General features: G+C 51.6%; 1 protein-coding gene across 2 annotated transcripts in view; it reads left to right on the forward strand.

Annotated features, from left to right (window-relative positions):
- TMCC1 (transmembrane and coiled-coil domain family 1) overlaps nt 1-21,944 on the forward strand; it is a 62,706-nt gene that overhangs the window by 15,375 nt on the left and 25,387 nt on the right. The window contains exon 1 of one of the 2 annotated variants that reach the window (XM_054179793.1): nt 845-928. The exons of the other annotated variant lie outside the window; for it this stretch is intronic. Coding sequence (XP_054035768.1) covers nt 890-928 — 39 coding nt within the window. The 5' untranslated portion in view covers nt 845-889. Of the gene's footprint in view, nt 1-844; nt 929-21,944 lie in introns of those variants that run through there. 2 annotated transcript variants of the gene reach the window in all.

The raw sequence follows: 21,944 nt of genomic DNA on the forward strand, positions 1-21,944 counted from the left end.
CATTTTGAATAACTGCTTCTGAAAAACTGACATTGTCTGAGGTTTTTGGTTTCCCTGCTTCTTTTCTAAACACCCTGGCAGGGGGCTGAGCCAATTCACTGAGCTCTGGACCTCGATCCGAACGGCACAGACTGGAGATGCTCTGGTCCGGTGCTGGTTTCCTGAGCCCATCGGCAGCACGCTGGAGCCCTATCCTGCTTGTCTGCTGGAAGCCAGCGCAGTGTCCCTCCCTCTCCAGCAGCACTGTAAGGGAGAAAAGCTTCAGCTGTGAAAGTGTCTGCAGCGCCTGGGGCTGTAGGTTGCCTGCGGATCACTGCTGCCGGGGAGCGGCCCCAGCCGCGGTCAGCGCTCCAGCGCCGGGAGGGGGGCCCCCTCCTGTGGGTCCAAGCAGGGGTTAGGGGTGCATAGGGCAGCTCTTCTGTCCCGGAGAGGGACCGGCTGGTGAAAAAAGCATCGAGGCTGGGGTGACTCTGCCCCGGAGGAACCGGCGCCGCGGCGTCCTTCCTTCGGGCGGCTGCCCAACCCTTGCTTTTTGCCGGGGGGGCCGGGCTCCCGCGCCGTGCTCGGCCCCTCGCTGCCCCCCGGGGCCGGCTCTGGCCTTCGGTGCCGAGACAGCGCTCGGCCCTCCCTGCCCGCGCCGCGGGGCTGGGGCGGGGTTGCCGGTGCCCGCCCCCCGCGGCGGGGAGCGCCCTGCCCCGCCCTTCCCGGGGCGCCCCGGACCCGAGACTCCGGTTGCAGTGCGGGAGGGATCCCGTGGGCCGTGCCCCTCCCGGCGGTGCCCGCTGCCGGCGGCCCGGGGATGTGCTGCCGCCGCTGACTGCCGCCGCCCGCCGCCTCTCTCCCTCTATGCCCCGCTGTGGACCGCGCCGTCCGGGGCCCGAGGCAGACCATGGTCCAGCGATTCAGCCTCAGGAGGCAGCTCTCGAAGGTGGGTCCCGGCGGCTGGGCCGGGCCGGGCCGGGCCGGGCCGCGGCGAGCGAGTCGGTGCGGAGGCGGCAGCGTCTCTTTTGTTCTGCGCGGAGACACAAAGGACTCTGCCCGCCCCGGCTGTCGGTGCTGTGCGGCGGGCTGCGTGTGCTAGGTGCGGGTTTTGTGCCTCTGGCACTGCGGTGCTCGGGGGGGAGGGGGGGACTTGGGGCAGCCCGCAGCACCCTTCCTCAGCTCGGTCTCAGGACTGAAGGAAGGGGTGGGCAAAAGGGAGCGAACCTCCAGCACTGCTGACATGGCTGTGCGAAACAGCTGCCTGTGACAGCCACTCGAACGCGTGCCTGGGCGGGTGGCAGGGCTAGAGTGGCCGGGGACACGAGTGAATGATCCCCTAGGTGTGGGAGTGGAGCTCGCCCTGGCTGCTACCGGGGCTCCGCAGCATTGCCAGCAGCCCGAGGCTCAGGAACAAAGGGGCTGCTGCCGGCAGGTTTTGTTGGTTAACGATTACAGGTGGTGTGATTTACTTCAAGAGGCTCCTTTAGAGGAGAGAACAGTGAGTTAGCCCACACAGGCTGACAGCTTTGTCACTGTGTCAGCCCAGAGCAGGAGTTTGTAAAGGTGAGGAAAGCTAGTCCCTGAGTAAGGCGAGGCTGTGCAGTGCAGGTAAGACACAGCCCTGCCCTAGCATCTTGCCATTCCCACGCAGCAGAGCTGGCTCTGGACATGGCAATGACAGTGGTCATTGCACACTGAAATGGTGAGCTGCATTCTCACTTTATATTTAAATTCTCCATGTGTGTGCTTGTAAAGGTTTTTACATGGATTCATCACCGTTCCGAAGTGCTGTTATCAGCATTCTAAATAGGTCAGAATTCACATCCTGCAGCCTGTCCTGGGAGAAGCTATGGCTTTGCAGTAAGTCAGTATCCTGCTTATTTATCAGTGATTTTTTTTGTGTGTCTCTCCTCATCTTACAGAAGCTGATGTGGTCCTTTTTAGGGGGTGTGAGAAAGTGGAAGATGCATCTTTTAACAGTTTACCTTGTTCTATGCCAAGAACTGTGTCTGTGAGGTGTAGAAGTCTCCACAGGCACTACACACTGTAATCTTCTGCTCAAAAAAGACTTTATTAGTTAGTAATGAACTCCATGTCTCAGCTCTGCTTGTATGAGGCAGCCAAATAGCTTTGGATGAACTCCTCTGGATAGCTCCAGTTTCATTCCTGCTTATTGAGGTGGGCAGGGTGGTTTGAAGGAAGGCTCACACTCAGAGTTTTGCTAGAGGAGAATCATTTCCAGTTTGTTCTTTCAGCACTGTCTGGTTATCTGGTGTCTGACACAATGGTGTCTTGCACTGAATTAGCTCTGCTTGTGTCAAGCCTACTTTAAACAGCTGTCCATCCTCGACAGCTTCTTAACCTCTTTAATTATAAAATAAATATAAAATAAAGCAATACTTTTTTTGTATAAAGCAATAAAATCAAGCCATACATTTGTGTGTGTGTGCAACTCTTGGTTCTTCCATGGTTGCTGACTTAGACTTCAAAGTTGGCAAACGTCTCTGCAGGACCTGAAGCACCTGCTTCCAGGACGTCGTTATGTGTTGGGAGAGGTAAGGCATTATTAAGTGATGTGCTGGGTCAAAATTCCAGTTTCCAGCCATATTTAATGGTGGAAGCTTCCAATAGGATGTGACTGTGCAGATCTGAGAGATGCAAACTGAAAAATGCTGCTGCCAGTGAAACTTGAGCAAAGAAGATGCAGGAGGTGAAAACGTAGTTTGTGATGCAGGGATGAGCCTCACACAGCTGCTTTCCCTTCCCAAGGCGGCTATGTGCTCTGCCTGGTGCTGATCTAATCCTCAAAGCTCTCCTGGTCTCTGTCCCCTGTGACTGGGCTTAATGCCTGTCTCTTTTTTCACGTGAAGGCTGTCCGATTTGGAAGCAGCGTTCTGGGGGAGCTGTGTGAGCATTTGGCTGTGCTCTGATGTATGCAGTGTTTGCATTTGGTAACACCTTTGTGTCAGGAAAGCCTTCCCAGGCTTATCCTGGGACTTCACACAGGGCCAGTCAGTATTTAGTGTTGGTGGCTTACTGCTTGGGTTCTGTGTGGGTTTGCCAGCCTAAAGGTAACTTAAAAGTTTGAGTCACAAATTATTTCCCCTTTTATTTTAAGGACTTCAAGGCAAAGTGCTTGATTCACCAAGTATCTTCTCCAGGCTAAACTCAGGCAGTTTGGTTTGTCCTGCCCCTTTCTTTTTTCCCCTCCTCCTCAAGTATCCAAAGTGTTTTCAAAGTACTCTGGCTCAAACCGCTGGATCTTGTACTGTTTGGAGAGCCCGCCATGGCTGTCACCCAGAACCTCAGGAAGGGCTGTTGCTGCTGTATTGTGTTTAGTTGGGGAATTCCCTCACTCTGGGCATGATGGTACAGAGCTGTATCCAGCTTCTGCTGGACTTGATCTGTCCAGATGCCTTAGCTGGGTTTATAAAAGGCAAACAGTAGAGACAAACTGAACTGTACTTGAGGGAATTTTCTGAGTTGAGATGCGTGCCCTTTCTTCTAGAGGTCCTGCTCTCCCAGAAGAAGTTCTGGTGAGCCAAAGAATGCTTTTGTATATGGCTGAAGTTCTGACTAGAAAGGGCCAGTTTGAATTTAAATAAAGAAAAGACCAAAAGAGGTGTTTTATGTGAGCTGAGGTGAAACGTGTCTTATTTTGGGCTGAACTGCTCTGTCCTAAGGTGCTGTATGGGCTGGTTAGCATCTGAACTGTCTCTGTTGTCGCTGATGCAGATCGAGTTTATTTACGGGGGAGGAGCTTCAGGGTATTGTGCTGAAATAGCCCTGGAATACTTTTACTTGAGCTGCAGAAGGTTCCTGCTTGCCTCTGAAGGTTATGGTGGGTGACTGCTGTTGTGCTGCCAACTCCTGGTCGCTGATACTGGTAGAGCTTCCAGCAGGTGCCTCCTCTGCTCCCTCTGTGTCACTCCTCTATTGCATCAGGTTTGGTCTCAGGCAGATGTGCCCCAGCTCGGGATGTTGTACCCCAAGTGGGTCACTTTGCTTTGGCTCTGTTTGCTACCTAGTGCTGATGGACCATTTCCTGGATGCTTCAGTCTGATGGCACCTTCAGGGGCAGAAGGACACTATCACATCCCTTGCACAGTGGTAGGCCACCCTTAGATTACCTTTCTCTGGTGGTAGATGTGATGCAGCTTGAAGCAACTTGCTGCTTCAGGGAACTGATAAAAGGTGGCTGACCTTTGCAGCAGCCACGGTGTGCTGCAGGCCTGTCCCTGGCCTGTCTCAGCAGAACTCAGGGTCGTGCCCTCCCGCGGTGTGAGCAGGGCCTTAGCTTATTGCTCTCACTGCCAGGGCAGTTACTCAGAAGCCTCCTCACACTCCAGTGGAAACATGGATTTGCTTCTGTCAGCTGTTTGGAGGGCCCTGAGACACCATTTTGGTTTTAATCTGTTCCTGCATGGATGCTTTGAAAGGGTTTAATGGACAAAAGGCTTGTCTAAGTGAAGCTGAGAGGTGGTGGGATGATGGAATAGGTCTCCAAGCGCTGCTGGCCACGTGGGTGTTGAATGAGTCCTGGCAGTGATTCGAAATGCCACAGACTGTTCTAGGCAAGACACAAATGAGCTTCTGCTGCATCTTCTTGCTCAGAGCACCCTGTGGGAAAGTGTCGTGGAGATACCACCTTCGGCTTACAACAGGAAAATGAGCTTCTGGCACTCTGTTTGAAGGAGCAGGAGCAACAGGTTTCAGGAGGAGTTTGTCCTGTCTCAGCATAACAGCTTCACGTATCCCTGACAGTGTGGAAGTAAAACAGACTCGAAGCCTTAGCAGGGTAGGGCAGCCTGCACCTGCAGAGGTGTTAGAGGTAGGACCAGGGACTCCTCTGTGGGAACCAAAGACTTGCCTGTGTCAGGGGCTGGCAAGTTGGCCATGGTGGCTCATTGCCAGAGAGACTGGTGGTGTTCAAGGCTGTAAACACAGGGCGCAGGTGGAGTACAGCTTATATCAACATGGCTTTCCCTTTAGTAATGAGATTCCACAGCTGGTGGCAGCTTGCTCTGCAGTGTCCTGTGCTTTGTAACGGGGCTTATGCTGGCGGGCAGCAATAACAACTGGAATTTCCTACCTGCAGCCATCAAAGGAAGCCTGCAAGTGTTGGCATCTTTACTCTGAGTTAGTTACCTTCAGGGATCCTTTGTAGAGATTTTGGCTTGTGTAGCATTTGCTCCTCTCCCCTCTGTTCAGCTGGGGTTGAAAAAGCTGATACCTATTGCTCTCTACTCAGTGCTGCAAGTTGCCTTCAGGAATGCCACATTTCTCTTAAATGCAGGTGCTGTAGGAATGGAATCCAGGTGAGGAAATGCACTTTTCACAGATTCATGGAGGGGAAGCTTCTCTTTGTAAACATTCTGCTTTCCCACAAAAGAGGCCTGCCAGTGCTTTGGTATAGCCCAAGGTGGAGCACAGCAGAACCATCTGGTGCTGGTCTTTGGAGAATGAAAGCATTGCTGCGTGCATTGGAACCCATGGACTTGCAGTCCACTGCGCATTAACGCGTTTACATTTGTCCATCTATGCTGGTGCAGGAAGCTTGCTTCAGGTAGCAGCCACAGTGGTGCTTACTGAGGCAGAAAATTGAGCTGGGCTCTTGCCAGCTGGCATCGCTGCAAGGAAGCATTGGTGCGAGGCCTGCTGAAGCTCTCTCCATGCTCTCCAGAAGACCATTAGTGTGTTTCCATAACTGGACATCACTGATGAGGAACATGACAGCCTCTCAAACTGTGTGGGAAGCTGCTGCTAAGAAGGGCACTGGGTAGGCAGAGGCTTTGTGGTTGGGATGTGAGCTGCCAGGTGTGGGCTCCCCACTGCCCTGTCTGGTGGCAAAGAGGCTGCTTGGTTCCTGCTTTTGTCTGGTTCTGCACTGTGGGGATCCTCGTGGGCGCCTTCAGGGCCTTGAGGCAGATGGCAGCAGGTAGAAGGTGCCTGAGGTGAGTACAGTTCCTCCGGGCTGTTAGCTTTTTCTCTGCTGCTTTTCCTTCATGAAGCAGCCCTTCCACATCCCATTTCTCACATCTCTGAAGTCAGACTAGGCTGTTGCTGTCACTAGCAAAGATCCTCAGTCAGGGAGCAGCATTCAGAGTGGATTTGGCTGCGCTTGGCCCTTGCAGCAGAGCTCTCTGGTGCTTGGGAAGGGATGGCATGTTCCTCTGGCTCAGTGTGTGGACCTCATCTAAGCTAAGGCATTATGCACCCAGCCTTGAAGGGAGAGAAGAGAGGAGAGGTTAACACTGCCACAGCAGCCCCCAGAAATTCAAGCCAGTTGGGCTTCAGGCTCACTAACAGAAGCTGTGCCATAGCCAGGCTGAGGGCAGGAATATAAACCCATCTGCTTGGAGGGAACTGCAGAACTCTGAAAGAGACCAGGAGGGAAGGTGTCTCGATTGTGTCAGGCAGCTGGCAGTGCCACGCACCAAGGTTCATGCCCTCATTTGCTGACGAGCTCTCTGCTTTTGTTTCCAGAGTGGCCTCATGTTGCCAGTCTCTGTGCTTTGGCAGTGCTGGGGCTGAGCTGTCCTGGGAGCGTGCAGTGAGCCAGCTGCTGACAGCTGCTCCTGGCATTATGTTCTGGAGGGGCTTGCATGGCACCAGTCACTTCCAGTTCTGCTGACTCCTGGAGGAGAACAGAAGTGTGTAAAGCTCCTCCTGGTGAGCCACTGTCCTGCACAGAGAAGGAACAAAAGCCTTCACTCCCAGAATCATTGCTGTTTATGAACTTAGTGGGACTGGCTGTAGTGAACTAGGGTGCTGTGCTTGAGGAATTCCCTTCTGGCCAGAGGGAGCCTGGGCCTGGCACACAGCTGTGTTTCCACAGCTCACTGTCACTTTTCCTCTTAACACCCACATCTCTTCCTGCTCCTCTGCTTTCTCTGAAGCTGTTGGGCTCTTAATGCAGAGGACTTCTGAGAGCAGGGCTCCTTTTGCAATCTGGCATCGTTACCCACCCGAAAGCCTGTGAAAGCAAACGCAGCAGGTCTTTCATGTGTGTTTCCCCTGTGAGGATCAGGCACGTTGCAGGTAGCTTCACTGAGGCCTGACTGTGCAGCACCTGTGCTGGAGCTTGATCAGAGCAAGTTACGAATTATTGAGTACTCTGTTTCAGCCAGACACAAGGGAATTGAAGTGTTACTCTCTTCAGCATTAGGAGCTTTAACCCAGTTTCTCACTGAGAAGTACCAATTCTTGTTGGAGTCCTTCCCTACAAAGGTCTGTGGAATACAGTGAGCCTTCAGATCCACACAGGCTTTCTTAAGAAACAACTGAAACGCATCTATCCTTTCCTTTTAACGCTGACAGTTTATAATCCTTAGGAGGTAATACTGTGTGGAGAGCCTTCCTCTGTGCTGTGTTCAACATCCTGATTGGGTCTCTTATTGTTCAGACAATTCGTGAAGCATGGCAAGCCTCTTACCTTTCACTCACTTCCTCAGAACAGGCCCTGCTTATGGGGTGCTGGAAGTCTGCTGCAACCTGGGCACTGCTTAGGCTTGCGGAAAAAAAGATATGAGGAAGTGTTAGAAACCAGAGAGGTTGTCTAGCACCATAAGCTGATTTGTCTTACGTGGAAAAGGACAATTGAATACATAAAGTATGTTTGAATTGGATGCATCTAATGAAGATGCAGAGTGGCAAATACTCTCTGTGCATGGTAATTCCCTGAGTGTGTGGTTCTCTTCTGTTTTGATAGAATAGAATACAATAAGCCAGGTTGGAAGAGACCTTTGAGATCATCAAGTCCAACCTATCATCCAACACCATCTGATCAACTAAACCATGGCACCAAGTCTCTTTCTGAACACCTCCAGTGATGGTGACTCCACCACCTCCCCAAGCAGCACATTCCAATGGCCAATCTCACTTTCTATGAAGAACTTCTTCCTAACATCCAGCCTAGACCTCCCCTGGCACAGCTTGAGACAGTGTCCTCTTCTTCTGGTGCTGGCTGCCTGGGAGAAGAGACCAACCCCCACCTGGCTACAACCTCCCTTCAGGGAGTTGGAGAGAGCAAGAAGGTCTCCCCTGGGCCTCCTCTTCTCCAGGCTAAGCAACCCCAGCTCCCTCAGCCTCTCCTCACAGGGCTATGCTCCAAACCCCTCCCCAACCTCATTGCCCTTCTCTGGACACCTTCCAGCAAGTCAACATCTTTCCTAAACTGAGGGGTCCAGAACTGGACACAGGACTGATTTAGAAACTGGCAGAGCCTCTTTGCTGGTTTGGGTTTTCTTCTGTGGGATTTTTGGAAATCTTCATTTCAAGAAGGAGTTCTGTAGGTGTTCTTAATGACCAGAAGCCTTGTAGCCTATAGGTGAAGAAACCATCCTGGCTCCCCCAGGGGACAGCAGACAACTGGTGTTGCAGCTGGCACTGATATCTCATGCAGTTCCAGAGAAGGAGGGAGAGTGAAAGAATTGGCTTGATAAAGAAATCTGGAGGAATCTAGCAGAATGGTGATGTGGACAGACTTTACAGTCAAATGTGATGTGTGCCAACAGAAATTAAGCTGTTAAAATCTCTGAACAAACTGGAAGTGCCACAGGGGTGCTGGGGTAGGTCAGTAGTGAGTGTCTTTGGGCGGTTCACAGGTTTGATTGAAGCCATGAACCATGGAAATGCAGGTCACAGGTTCTGTTCCTCTGTGTCTTGGTGACCTTGAGCAGGTGGCTTTCAATTGTTGTGCTTCAGCTTGGCTGCCTCTGCCAGCAACTGACCCAGCTGTGGGAGATGGCTGTTGCCCTGCTGCCGCCTCCCTTTCCTCGAGTCCACGTCCAGCTGGGGAGCTCTGTTTTGGCTGTCCTGGTTCTCACGTGCTGTTGGCACTGCGAGCTAAGGCAGCCACAGGACAGACACAGCCTTCCCAAGGCTTCCTATTCATAACATTTAGACCGGACCTACCCTCCCTTCCCACTGCTGCCAGGCTGCGAGAGGCTGCCCGATAAACACACCGCTCTCCAGTGTCTTTGTGCCACGCAGCTTCTAAAGCAGCCTTCCCTTTGAAGGGGATCTGTGTGCAGAGTGACTTTGGGATGTGCCTGCTGTAAGCCACAGACAGGCATGTGCACCTGGGTTTGCTGCTGGCTGGAGCAGCCCAGAGCCTGGAACCAGCCAAGGCCTCAGATGGGGTGCACGTGGTCCCTGTCTGCATCGTGGGAGGCAGTGACATTCAGATACAGGACTTTCTTTTTTTCTCCTTTTAACCTATAAATAACAGAGCAGTATATTTTAGCAGGGAATAATGAGGCCACAGCAGCCACCTCTCCACTGCCAGCTGCACTGCTGTTAGAGCTCCAAGGAAATGCCTTGCAGCATTCCTGTGTCCCACTGCCAGGGAAGGTTGGTGGCTTCCTCCCTGCTCTGCACTAGGCCTCACTGTTCCTCCCTCTCTGTTCCTGTCTCTCTGCTGAAAGAATTGTGGTTGGACATATCCTGCTTAAAAACAGTGAGAAACTTAGTTGGAAAGGGAGAAACAATAATGGACCAAAGATTTTGAATGCAATTGATTGTAATGTTACCAAGTGCATGCCGAGCCTGTTTTTGAATGAACCTGGGCAGTCAGAATAGCAGAACAGACATCCCAAGGAACATCCTCTCTGTCTTTTGGTATCCTAACTCCTTGACTCTTGGAAGCAGTATAAAGTCATAGGAGCCTGAGCTAATTTGCTGTGTATTCAACATATCTCAGGGGAAGAGAGGCCAAACAAGGATTCTGAACTCTCCACCACAACTGCATGCACTCTCCTTCCTTCTCTCCCTGTTCTGGCATTTTTCTCTTAGCTGTTGGGCTCAGCTGCCTTCCAGAGGATTTATCTGGACATGTGAGCCTCCCATTCTGTTTTGCAGTGATGAGGCAGTGATTTATTTTTCTTTGCCTCCTCCAGCACAAGCACCCTTCCTCTCCCCATAGCAGTATTCTGAGGTATGGTTTGTTTTGTGCTATTTGGTTCCATATTCCTGATGCACCATTTCCATAGCTATTTCAGCTTCCACTTAAATGGAGGGAACCCCAAACCAAACCTTGAGTGCCATCAGTTTTCTGTTTGTCAGTAGTGAAGCTTATCTGAAGCGTTTGAAGAGAGATTTGGCAATCTGAACGTTCAAAGTGAGTCATTAGCAGACTCAGGGGGAAGAGCCTCAGGGTCTCAGCAGAGCAGACTTGCATCTGGTGGTGTTTGTTGTCTATGGAAAGATTCAGAACTCTGCCTTGGTAGCCTGGGAAGATTCCCAGGTCTGGCTTTTGGTTTCTGGAGAAGCCCACGTGCGGGTGCTGGGCTGTGCGGTGCTGTGCGTGGTGCTGTGCACAGCCTCCCTGGCCGCGTCCCTGTGCCACATGCTGCCTGTGTGCAGGGAGGGAGGCAGCCTGCACAGATCCACTTAGTCAGAGGGCTTCAGGCAAGGGAGTAAAATGAGCACACTCCTTGTGAAGTGTGAAGTTTGATGTGAAAATTCCATTTTAAAGTAATTTCTCTTACTCTGCTGTGTGGTTTCCACAGTGGTTCTTTGGGATTAGACAGACTCCTGTCCTCCTGAGTGTGGCTCTCGCTCGTGTTGTGGTTGAGTCGCCCGCTGGCACGGGCTGGGTTGGGTTTCTAACCTTCTGTGCAAGTTTGGTGTCTACATGGGTGGAAATAGGACAGTGGAAGGGATGACTGAATGCTGCCCTCAGTGCATGTAACTCCAGAAGCTGTTGTGTTCAGTCTCTGTGGGCAGCCTGGTCTGTGAGCCCCTTTGGGCTGCTGGTGGTGTCTGTGCCCATGCTGAGCCATAACTGGCCATGTGGTTATGCCCACAGCTGTGTGGGGCTGGATTTCCAGAACTCATGGTCGCTGCCGGGCTAGCAGCTTGGCTTTCCCTGCCCCACAGCTGAGGACCTGTTCCTGCTGCCCGGGTTTTGAAGGAGAAGGTGCCTCTGCCTCTGCAGGGTAGGGAACCCCCAAGGCTGGTGAGTGAGCCTGGGCAAAACTGGGGCAAGGAGGCCCACGTGCCAGCTCATGTACAGCCCAGGGCTGGCAGCTAGGGAGCTCTGACCAGGCTGGTATGTGAGGAACACTCAGTGAAGTGTCTTGAGCTTCCCAGTCCCGGTGCTCTTTTGCATGCTGGCCTTTTGCTGGATGTTCAGGCTAGATGTTAAGAAAAAGTTCTGTACAGAGAGAGTGATTGCCCATTGGAATGGGCTGCCTGGGGAGGTGGTGGGGTCGCCATCACTGGAGGTGTTCAGGAGACTTGATGGGGAGCTTGGTGCCGTGGGTTAGTTGTTTAGGTGGTGTTGGATTGGTTGATGGGTTGGACGCGGTGATCTTGAAGGTCTCTTCCAACCTGGTTTATTCTGTGTATTCTATGTGGCACTTTGTCCAAGGCTGTGCTGTACTTTCTGGATAGCAACCCCACGGTCCTGTCACAGTTCATCTGATGGACAGTTTTACACTTGGACACTCCCCTCAAGGTTCATTCCCCTTTTACCTGTTCATGTCCTGGCCCTTCATGAGCGGGTTTCATTGACAGTGTTTGTTTCAAGGTGGTTTTGTTGATCTAACCATCTGGAAGAGACCTTTGTGTTTATTGGCCATGGGGTCTGTGGTGACAGGTTGGACTTGATGATCTGTGAGGTCTCTTCTGACCTTGGTGATTCTGTGATTGATTTCTAAATGGTTGTAGCAGTGTAGAGGGAAAACTGACGTTATTGAACATCAGGGTTCAGAGAGAAAAAAAAACATTTCAAGTACAGAGATTTGTTAACCTTCTTCCATGGCATAAGCACACTCCAGGAGGACAGGTTAGCACTGTGCTGGTCTGGTGTCCACCTGCAAAGCTGCTTCAATTTTGTGAGCCCGTTTCCTTCACAGGCACTCAGCCCCATGGGGTGGTGGTGGTGATTCATCACTGGTAAACAGTGATCCAGTGGTGGATTCATGTAGATACAGAATTACATGTGCTGAAGAATTTAAAATGCATCCCAGAAGCTGGGGAATCCCAGAATCACTGTGTGCCCTTAACCTTTGTTTGAATGCTGCAGCTGATGTAGTGCTGTAACCCAGGAATCCTGCTGGAATCTGACATCAAGGAGGAGAATGTGGGTGATAATGTGGGTAGTGAGGCAGGGGCAGAGCCCTTTGTGCCCTCAGACTGAAAGTGGTTGTGAGCTGGCAGGGGAGAAGGGGCAAACACTTGAGAAAGGACATAGCTGCTCCTCCAGCAGCCAGTAGCCGTTGGGAGCTTCGTGTGGTGTGTGCAAGGAGGCAGGTCTCTGAGTGTCTCTGATGGAGAGGAGACCTCTCCTGGGCTCTGTGAGGCGCAGGCAGGGCGCACAGCCTGCAGGGCCTGTGCCGAGTTGAAGGCTGCGATGGACACGCGGTGCTTTTGAGCTGGCCCAGGGCACCAGCTGCTGCCCAGCCACCTGCTTCAGGTTACTCAGGGTGGCCAGACTAGAGCTTGTCTGAGTAAACCTGACTGCTGGATTCAGCGAGTGCTCTGCTCCAGGAGGCAATTGCCTGGAAGATTCAAGAGCTGGTGTGCTGGGAGTGGTGCTGATGCGGTGGCAGCCAGGGCCGTGTCTCGGCAGGAGGCTTGCTGACACTGCTGCAAACCTTCTTTCTATTCATTTCATTGCTGGAGAATTAGCAAACAGCATTTGTGGCACAGTTTATGGAAAGGGAAGTAAATTGCATTAGATACTTCACTGTACCATGGAGAAACAACATTGAATTATTCAAGTGGCTCAGTGGATATTTTGGCTGAAACTCCAGCTGCCAGTGAAGAAATTAATTCTATTTTTAACAGCATGAGGCACTCTCCTGCAATTACTCAGCAGAGCTGCTTCTGAGAGCGTTTTCATGCACTGCTTTGGACTGTCTCCTGGGCGAGGTGTGTGTGAGCTCCTGCGTATACTCTTTGTTGTCTTGCAACAGAGCCGAGCTGAGCTGGCTGCAGCTAAGCATTGGTGATTTTCATTACAGATGTGTGGGGAAACTCCAGGTGGAAAGCAGAAGACAGCTAGGGACTTTTAGCAACGTTTCATTCCTGCTTTGATCCCAGGTTTTTGAACAGGGTGGATGGTTAAGCAGTAGGAGTTGGTACAGTGTGAAGTCAGGACTGGCCAGTGCGTCACTGTCCATGCAGGGCCTCCTCCCATCAGGTGGATGCTGAAGGTTATGTACATTGGACGTGGCACTTGGTGCCATGGTCTAGTCATGAGGTCTGTGGTGACAGGTTGGACTTGATCTTTTGAGGTCTCTTCCAACCTTGTGATACTGTGATTCTGTGATAGCTGGGAAGCAGGATGGTGCCTGGGACGAAATTAGACTAGACTAGAATAGAATAGAATAGAATAGAATAAACCAGGCTGGAAGAGACCTTCGAGATCATCATGTCCAACCTGTCATCCAACACCCTCTAATCAACTAAACCATGGCACCAAGCACCCCATCCAGTCTCTTCCTAAACACCTCCAGTGATGACAACTCCACCACCTCCCTGGGCAGCACATTCCAATGGGTAATCACTCTCTCCATGAAGAATTTCTTCCTAACATCCAGCCTAAATCTCCCCTGGTGCAGCTTGAGACTGTGTCCTCTTCCCATGCGCCTGTCCTCTTTTAACTGCCAAACATCAGTCCAAACAAGCTGTGTAGGTACCTGGCAGGTCAGTGAGCAGTTCTGGGAGCAGCTGTGAGCAGGAGGTGATCCAGAGCTGGGCACGGCATGGGCAGGTGCTGCCTGCAGGGAGCCTCCATCCCTCAGCTGCTGTTTGGTTTCTAAGCTCCTGATTAAAAGTAATGGGGGGGGTCATCTTCTCTCTGAGCTGATTCCCGTAGCAACAGATTTGACCCCAGTGCCAGTTCCATGTTTGTTCCTGTGCCGTGGAGCAGCCATGGACTGCAGTGGGGCGTTACAGAGTTCACTGGGCAGGAACTGGTGTCCCAGTCGGCCTGGTGGTGGCCTGGCACAACTTGGTGCAGCTGTGAGCATTACTTTCCAGTGGTCTGGAGAGATGTGGGCTCACTGTGACACTGGTGGGACCTTATCATCCATCTGGGTAGTCAGCAGTACTAAATAGGAGGCAGAGCCTGTGTGGTAGTGGAGAGCAAGAATGAACTCTGGTGTTTCTGCCGGAGAGTGGAAGGAGGAGCCTGAGAGATGTTGGTTTCAGGCCTGTCTCTTTTTAGCAGTTTCTCCAAGTGTTTGCACAGGTCTTGCACCGTGTTCACTTCTGCGTCTTTATGGAAGGCCTTTGCTCAGGTTGCTGCTGGGCAGTGCTGTGGAGCAAATGCAGAGGCTGGGTGGCTGGGGATTGTTGGCAGATGGTATTGGGGGCTGAATCCTGCTGGGCCACCCTGACAGCATGTAGGAGAGCACATTTCTCCTAAAGCAGCAGCATCATAGACTTGTCAGACTGCTGCTAAGTAGACAGTTCTTACAAATCCAGAGAGTGTTCTGATGTAAATTATCTGTGTTTGTGGCCTGGAAAATTGAGCAAGAAATGGTGTGTTGTTGTACAATCATAGAATCAATAAGGTTGGAAAAGTCCTCATAGATCATCGAGTCCAACCTACTGCCTAATACCTAACACCAGCTGACAACTAAACCATGGCTCCAAGTGCCACATCCAATCCCTTTGAGCACAGTGACTCCACCACCGCCCTGGGCAGCACATTCCACTGGCCAGTTACTCTTTCTGTGAAGAACCTTCTCTTCTCTCTCTCACCTGTACACACAGCTTTCTTAATCATCTTGATCACCTAAGCTTTATTTCTAACACCTTTCAAAAATACTGAGTTTCTTCTGATGATGTCAAAAGCAGTGCAAAATCAAACAGATCTGTGACTCTCCTACAGTTTTGATAGGAAAAGTGGAGGATTTGCCTAGTTCTCCACTCTCAGCTATTCTCCCATTAAATAGTAGGATGTCCTGTATATTGATACAACCACCAGGAGAGGACTGAGGTGCTGTAGATGCAAGCTTGTAATATGAGAAGACAATTTGAGTGGAAGCACAGAATTATGACCTGAGGAATTGCAAGCTGGAAATTCTGCCTGCCTTACTCACTCTCCTGCTCCTACAAGTATAGGAGCCTGAAGCAATCACCTGAATGTGGTTCTGAATGATGATCAGCTTCCCGTTAAAGAAAGTAATTTCTGTAGTGATAAGATTTACCATAATTTAAGGTTTCAGCAGCTAGGGGCCTCTCTTCAGACCAAGCAGATAAGGGGTGGGTCTTAGCTAGTAAAACCAAAATCTTAGAAAGTACCTTCTTGTTTCAAACAGAATGACTTGGCATCTACCACTGCTCTCCTTCAGTGAGTGTGGTACCACCAACCAGGCTGATTAGCAAGTAACAGGATAGAACAGAATAAATAAGTGGTGAGTAAATTAACATCTCCTTTCTTCCTGAGGATGGAACTGCTATGAGTAGATGATGAACACAGCTGCCTGCAGAGCAGTAAGCTATGAAGGAACTTCTTTTGCTTCTCCATCCCCAGGAGAATCGCAACCCAAGAGTTTCCAGAACGTGTGGGATGTCCTTGCTGAGCCTACTCGAGGCATAAAATAAAAGCCTTATCTGGATGTGTCTTCCCCAGAGGACTTCTTCCCACCCTGGGTCTTGCTTGGTATCTCTTTTGCACATTGTGCTTTGTGGATCATGCTTGGCAAAGGAGGTTAGGAGAAAGCAGGTAGCAGCCTTCCCAGAAAGACCCTTTCTGTCCTGCCAGGGAGGGACAGACAAGGTTCATCACACCGTTTAGCCATGTTTCCAGTCCAACAGTGGCTTTTACTTCCTCTGGTCATCCTGGCCATAACAGGGGACCCTAAATCCATGCAGGGCACCAGCCAGGTGAGGAGTGCTCTGTTTGGCTCACCTGGGACTGCATGGTGCACAAGGTGTCCATGCTGTCTTCTGCAGGGCAGGATTTGTCTTGCCTTGCCATAGGAGTCTGAGTAATCTCCTGGGGCAGGCTGCAGAGGGAAAGGTTTTGAAGTTGCATCTTGCCTGGAGTGCTGGAGGAGGTGTGAAGCTGCCCTTCAACCCTGCAGTCTTCCTGTGGGGTGAAGCCGGAGCTGTTTTTCTGTGCGACTGGTTTGTGGACACAGAAACACTTGAAGGTGTCCAGAGAAGGGCAACAAGGCTGGGGAGAGGCCTTGAGCACAGCCCTGTGAGGAGAGGCTGAGGGAGCTGGGGTTGCTTAGCCTGGAGAAGAGAAGGCTCAGGGGTGACCTCATTGCCCTCTACAACTACCTGAAAGGTGATTGTAGACAGGAGGGGGTTGGTCTCTTCTCCCAGGCAACCAGCACCAGAACAAGGGGACACAGTCTCAAGCTGCGCCAGGGGAGGTTTAGACTCGAGGTGAGGAGAAAGTTCTTCACCGAGCGAGTCGTTCGTCATTGGGATGTGCTGCCCAGGGAGGTGGTGGAGTCGCCGTCCCTGGAGGTGTTCAAGGGGAGATTGGACGTGGCACTTGGTGCCATGGGCTAGTGGTGAGGTCTGTTGGGACAGGTTGGACTTGATGGTCCTTGGGGTCTCTTCCAACCTTTGTGATACTGTTTGTTTGTTTTGAAATAAACTTCCGGCCCGTTGCCAGCAGACGTCTTTTGCCTTTTGCCTTTGTTACTCTCCAGAAAACAAGACTCACTTCAGAAGTGTTCCTTACGGGGTCAGGGATGAAGTATTTTTAGCAGGCTCAGTCACTTGCGCGGCGCGCTGCCGCCCGGCGTGTTCCGAGCCGCAGCTGCCGTCTGGAGCAGGCGGCGCAGGGTGCTGGTGCCCGTGACGAGCTCCTGCCGCGCCAGGGCAGAGCGGAGCCCGGCGGGGCCGGAGTGCATCGGCCGTGAGCCTGCTGTGCAGCATGCTGGGCCGGCGCAGCACTGGGGTTAGCCTGCATGCCGCCCTCGCCGCTCGCCCCCGCAACCCTGCGTCCTGCAGCCTGCTCCCGACGTGGGGTCGGCGGGGCCGCCTTGCTAGGCAGAGGCCTGACTCGTCTTGCGACGCTGCAGGGGTGGGATCCGGTGTCTTCTGGCCGCCCTCTCATGAGGCTGGAGTAGAAGTTGAGTCTGCTGGTGCTCTGCAGTGAGTAATGCTGGCGACGCAGGGCTCTGTGTTGGAATGAGTAAAGCTGCTCGCACTGCTGAGGTGCTGCTTGTCTCTGAAGTGTTTGATCTGCTTCTGCTGTGGGGGTGAAGATTCTGTGTGAAGATTCCCTGTGAACACAGAGTCTGTGGTTTGAACAGCTTAGTGATGAGACAGGGTTGCTAACACCACCAGCCTGTGTCTTTTGGGCTTACCCTTAGGGTTTCTCCAGTTATGGCAAGGGATTTCTTCCAGGGAGCTTTGAGGTCAAGCTTTCTCAGGATAGCTCTCCACAAAGTGTTCTGGAATCTGTCCCAGAGAGTCCAGAATGTGGAGAATCTGCTTTGCACCGAGGTAGTGAACGGCAGAGGAAGCATGGCTGGAGTCTGCTGTTGGGAATGTTTCAGGACAGAGAGGCAGTGCTAGGAGCCCTCCTGTTCTTCAAGGAGGCAACATGCTGCTTGGGCAGTCTGCCCACATGCCCTGGTTTCACAAGAGACATTCTGGATGACTTTAAAATCAGCTGCTTCGTTAAGAAGGCAATGGTGAGCCCACAGCAGTTCCTTCCCTCATCCAGAGGAGATGTGCTGGAGCCTGGAGGTGCTGGTTCCACCGCCTGGTTCCTCCATGGTGCTGTGCCTCGCAACCTTCCTGCCGTGTGCTGGCACTGGGGAAAGAGCTTTGTTGGCAGCAGGTTGTGCTTTGCTTTGGGAGCTGCTGGCTGGTGGGGCAGAACCTTCTCCAACCAAGGTTACGGGCGGTCAGGCTGGGCCGGGCGCTGCCATCGCGGCAGCCACGCGTGGCCGGGGAGCTGGGGGAGCTCAGAGAGCTGGGAGCCAGAGAATGGCATCCTGTGTTTGGCCTGCATACATTCACTGCTGAGCACAGAGCTGCATTGTTGGGACAAAGAAAAGTGAAAATACTAAAAGCTTTCAAACTATTTTCTTTTGGGGTGCTCCTTTTGTTTGTGGAGCTCTGCTGAGCGGCCAGACCCATGTGTAGAGCTGCTGGCAGAATGTAAAGGTGAGTTGAGAGCCAGAAAGAGCAGAAAGAAGGTCTTGGCTTGTGTGGATTTTGCTTTCTGCAGCTTACAGAAGGGGTTATGTTCTTAGATGAGGTGTTGTGAAAGCTAGGCTAAGATGCCTGGAGAGCTGGTACACAGACAAGAGCTGACTGATGTCTCTGAAAGGAGAGAGTTTATTCAGTCTGTTTCAGGGGTTGTTGTGTGTTCCATTTCCATGACTAATACTGCAGTTTAAAGTTCAGTATTCTAGTGTTGTCAGTTTAGCTGCAAGTGTCTGGGTCTTCAGTGCTTCTCCAGCAAAGCCAGGGAAGATCAGCTTCTGCCTGTTCCTATTGCTGCAGTTCAGGGGCATGTGTGTAGCAGAAAGGATGTTGTCTGTGTTCTGTAAGCTGCCCATGGGAAAACCAGCACAGAGCTGTGGACTGTGACAACTCTTCAAAAGATCACCTGCAAGCAACAATTCTGGTGATGCGTTTTTAATATTACTATGGCATTCAACTTCCACCAGGGCCAGGCAGGAGTACTGGCCCAGGACAGTGACTTACTGTTCAGGATGATTTGTCATTGGTTCACGTGAGGGAGCTGAGCAGCAAAGTGTTAAATTAGCAGGATATTGCGAGCTGGAGGCTCTGTTGTTATCACTGACCCGGAGAAGGGAGCTGGTAAAATAGTCCTTTCTCTTCACCACTGGGGTTGTGCCCTAAGCAATGTCATTGCCAGGCAGATTCCCTCTACTCTGAAGCATCTTAAGAGACGATCATAATCTAAATGAAACCTTAAAAAAACAACCCAAGCAAAACACCACAATGGGAAGGCAGCATGGGAAAGGGAGGTGCCAGAGAGAGAATCCCTGCTAAAGGCTTGGCATTTTGGAGAAGAGGGGTGAAGTGACTGGGGTGGGGTGAATGACTGGAGCAGAAGAGAAGGTCTCAGGCCAGTGGGGATGGGGCTCTGGGTGAACAGGGCATGAGAAGCACCTGGGGCATTCATGATGTCTCTGCTGCCCAGATCCTGGTTCTTGGGCTGAGGACACACTCTGGTGAGTGGAGCTGGGGTTTAGCCTTGACACAAGAAGTGCAGAATTTCAGAGGGGAGCAGCAGCAGCAGCTCAAGGAGCAAAACTGGGCTGAGGATGAAGCCTGTCAATGAGGACACAATACAGTAGGGTGAGGGGATACTTCTCATCATTTTTGAGTGTAAGAGTGAAGGTAGAGCTGCTCTCAAGGCTAGTGCTAGGTAAGAGCTTCTGGAAGAAGGGTGTTGCCTAAAGGACAGATGCAGGAGCAAGCCATTTCAAGATCTCCAAATGCAGAAAGCAACACCCAGAGTGGATGTAATGTGGGAAACAAACCAGTGAAAAAAGGTTAAGTGGTGTCTTCCTGAGCAGTCCCTAGTATTGAAGCATTTTTAATCAAAGTGAAGTGCAAAAGCAAATGCTCCCTGCTTTATGAAGAGCGGGATGCCAATAATCAGTAATGCACCAGTTTGGAATTCAGGTGATGTCTGCTGCAGCCCCTGGACTGGTGTTCACTGGGAAGGGAAAGGGGTGCTGATTTGGGGAAGCCTGACAGAGAAGACAAATACAACCTGGAAATACTCAAACACAATTGCTAGTATCTGTGGTGGCCACCTGCCTCTAGCCCGTGGGAAGGGACAGAGTTTCCTGCTTTCTGTTGGGGAGCAGAGCTCGAACCCACCCGCAGAGCGTTTGATCGGTACATGGCGCTCTGCCCACGCACAGTGCTCTGCTGTGATGTCATCTCATGCTCTGCTGGCAGGGTCACCATGAGCAAAGATTGCTAGAGCTCGTGTCTTGTGGACTGATCAGTCACTGGAGTCATTCACATTGTTGCTGTGTTCCTTAAAGAAAGGAATAAATGAGGGCTGCTGTGTGCCAGCCACAGCCTTCGGCAGCCTCCTGCACACCATCAGCCCAGGGCGCATGGGGACCGAACCTTTACCCTGTTCAGCACTGACTCTGAAACCTGCAAGAGTAACATTTCCTTTTGTCTGAATTTGTCCATGGCCCTCTTCATAGTCTGCATTCATGCCTCATGCCTTGGCTGTGTGCTCTCGAGAAGGTGCTCACAGCTTGTTTGTGACTGGTGGGGAATCTGCTTTCCCTGCAGCCGCTCTCCTGTGGTGCTAGGAGTTCTGCCTATGTAACTGCAGAGTTTGCTTCAGAGATCATGTGCCAGTCTGAGAGATGGGCTGGCTGGCTGTTGTATGCTGCTCTCTGTGTGTCCATCAGCTTTTCTGGGTTCAGGATTTCTACAGAAGCTCTGCAAGTTCCAAATACAGCTTGAGATTTTCAGTTACGCTGCAGCTTGTCTGCTTTCGTGGCAAAGAGCGTCAGGAGCAGACAACAAAAGAAAGCCCTCCTGCTTTCTGGAGCTGGCTGTGCGTGTGGAGCTCCTTTACAAATCAAGAAGCATGTTCTGAGATTCTCTTTGACTTTTTGCTGAGAGCTCTCAAACCTGGTGTGTCCAGGCCATTTTAATGGGTGTGAGACCTCAGGTGTCTTACTGGGCTAACAGATGAGCCTGTGCCAGCTGAGCTGTGGTCACCCATCTCATCATCTGCTTGTTGCACGCTTAGAGCTCACTGGAAAGTGAGAACAAAAGGTTCTAGAGACTTTCTAGGCTCAGGCAGGTGTGTCCTGCCTTGCAGTGGCAGTGGCCAAGACAGCTCCTCAGCTCAGCCTGTCAATGTGGGCTCTGGCGATGCTTTAGATAAGGTCAGTCACTGAATGGTAACAACTAAACCACCAAGACAGTTGCTAAGGATGGGAAGGTGCTTTTCCTGCTGTTTGGGTTGGAAAAGAAAGTGTCGAGTTTGGTAGCTCAAAAAAACCCCTTTGACTGTGTGAAAACCAGAACCAATCAGTTTGATTTGTAGATGCAAATAACGATGAAAGCTAACAAGAGATTTTTAAGGAGCTGAAAGTGATTTCAGCCTCAGCTCTTTGCCTTCCAGGTTGCAATTGGGGGAAAACAGTGTCAGGAGTAAAATGAAATCAATGTGGGTGTAGTCTCTACCAGTTGGCATTCTGCTGCTGGTGCTAGCAGCGTTGAGAAACGGAGCACCGAACCTGCTTGGCAATTGCCCATTTCGTCACCCTGCCATTTGCAGCTTTATTGGTGAACTTCATCCTTTCTGCAGACTGGGCATTTTGCTTTGGTTGTGGCTGCTGCTGAGCCACAGTGATCTTGCAGCATATGCTGAAAGCCTGCATTTTGTATTTTACCATGTCAGGAAGAAGGAAGATAGTTCTTCATGTGCAGATTTCTAGCAGGTGAACCAAGTTATTGCTTATTAAAAAAAGAGACTGAAACTGTTTGAAGCCCTCACTCGCTCACTGACCAGCTGGGCTGCGTCTCCAGCTGTGTCTGGAATGGGAACTGGTCCTCAAAGGCTCAAGTGTTACATTTGGTGCCATTTGAGCAAAAGCAGAGCTGTGCTTACAGCAGAGCAGCCCCACTTGTGCCCCTATGCTGCCTGTGTGCAGGGAGTGCAGCCCCAGGCGGGGCCCTGGGAACCACTGGAGTCCCGGCACAAGTCGGTTCCCATGGCTAGGGGCTAACATGCTGGGAAGGGAAGCCACTTCCTAGCCCTTTGCCAGGGCTGCCCCTGGGCAGCCTGCAGCTCCCTGCTGGTTTGTGTTCCTCTGGAGATGAGGTGCTGAGAGCCCTCCAATGGTCCTGTGGGAGAGCACTTGGTGTCCTGGGAAGTGGCATGAGGGACCCTGAGTATGGGCAGTGCCAAAGGGCTGACCCAGGCACTGGCTGGCCAGACCACACCTTGGTCAGTGTGGCTCCAGGTCTCCAGCTGCTTTTCTTGGAGGAGCTGTTTGGCCTCCTCA

This window comes from Dryobates pubescens, chromosome 1, assembly GCF_014839835.1.
Source record: "Dryobates pubescens isolate bDryPub1 chromosome 1, bDryPub1.pri, whole genome shotgun sequence".
Classification (NCBI taxonomy): Eukaryota; Metazoa; Chordata; class Aves; order Piciformes; family Picidae; genus Dryobates; species Dryobates pubescens.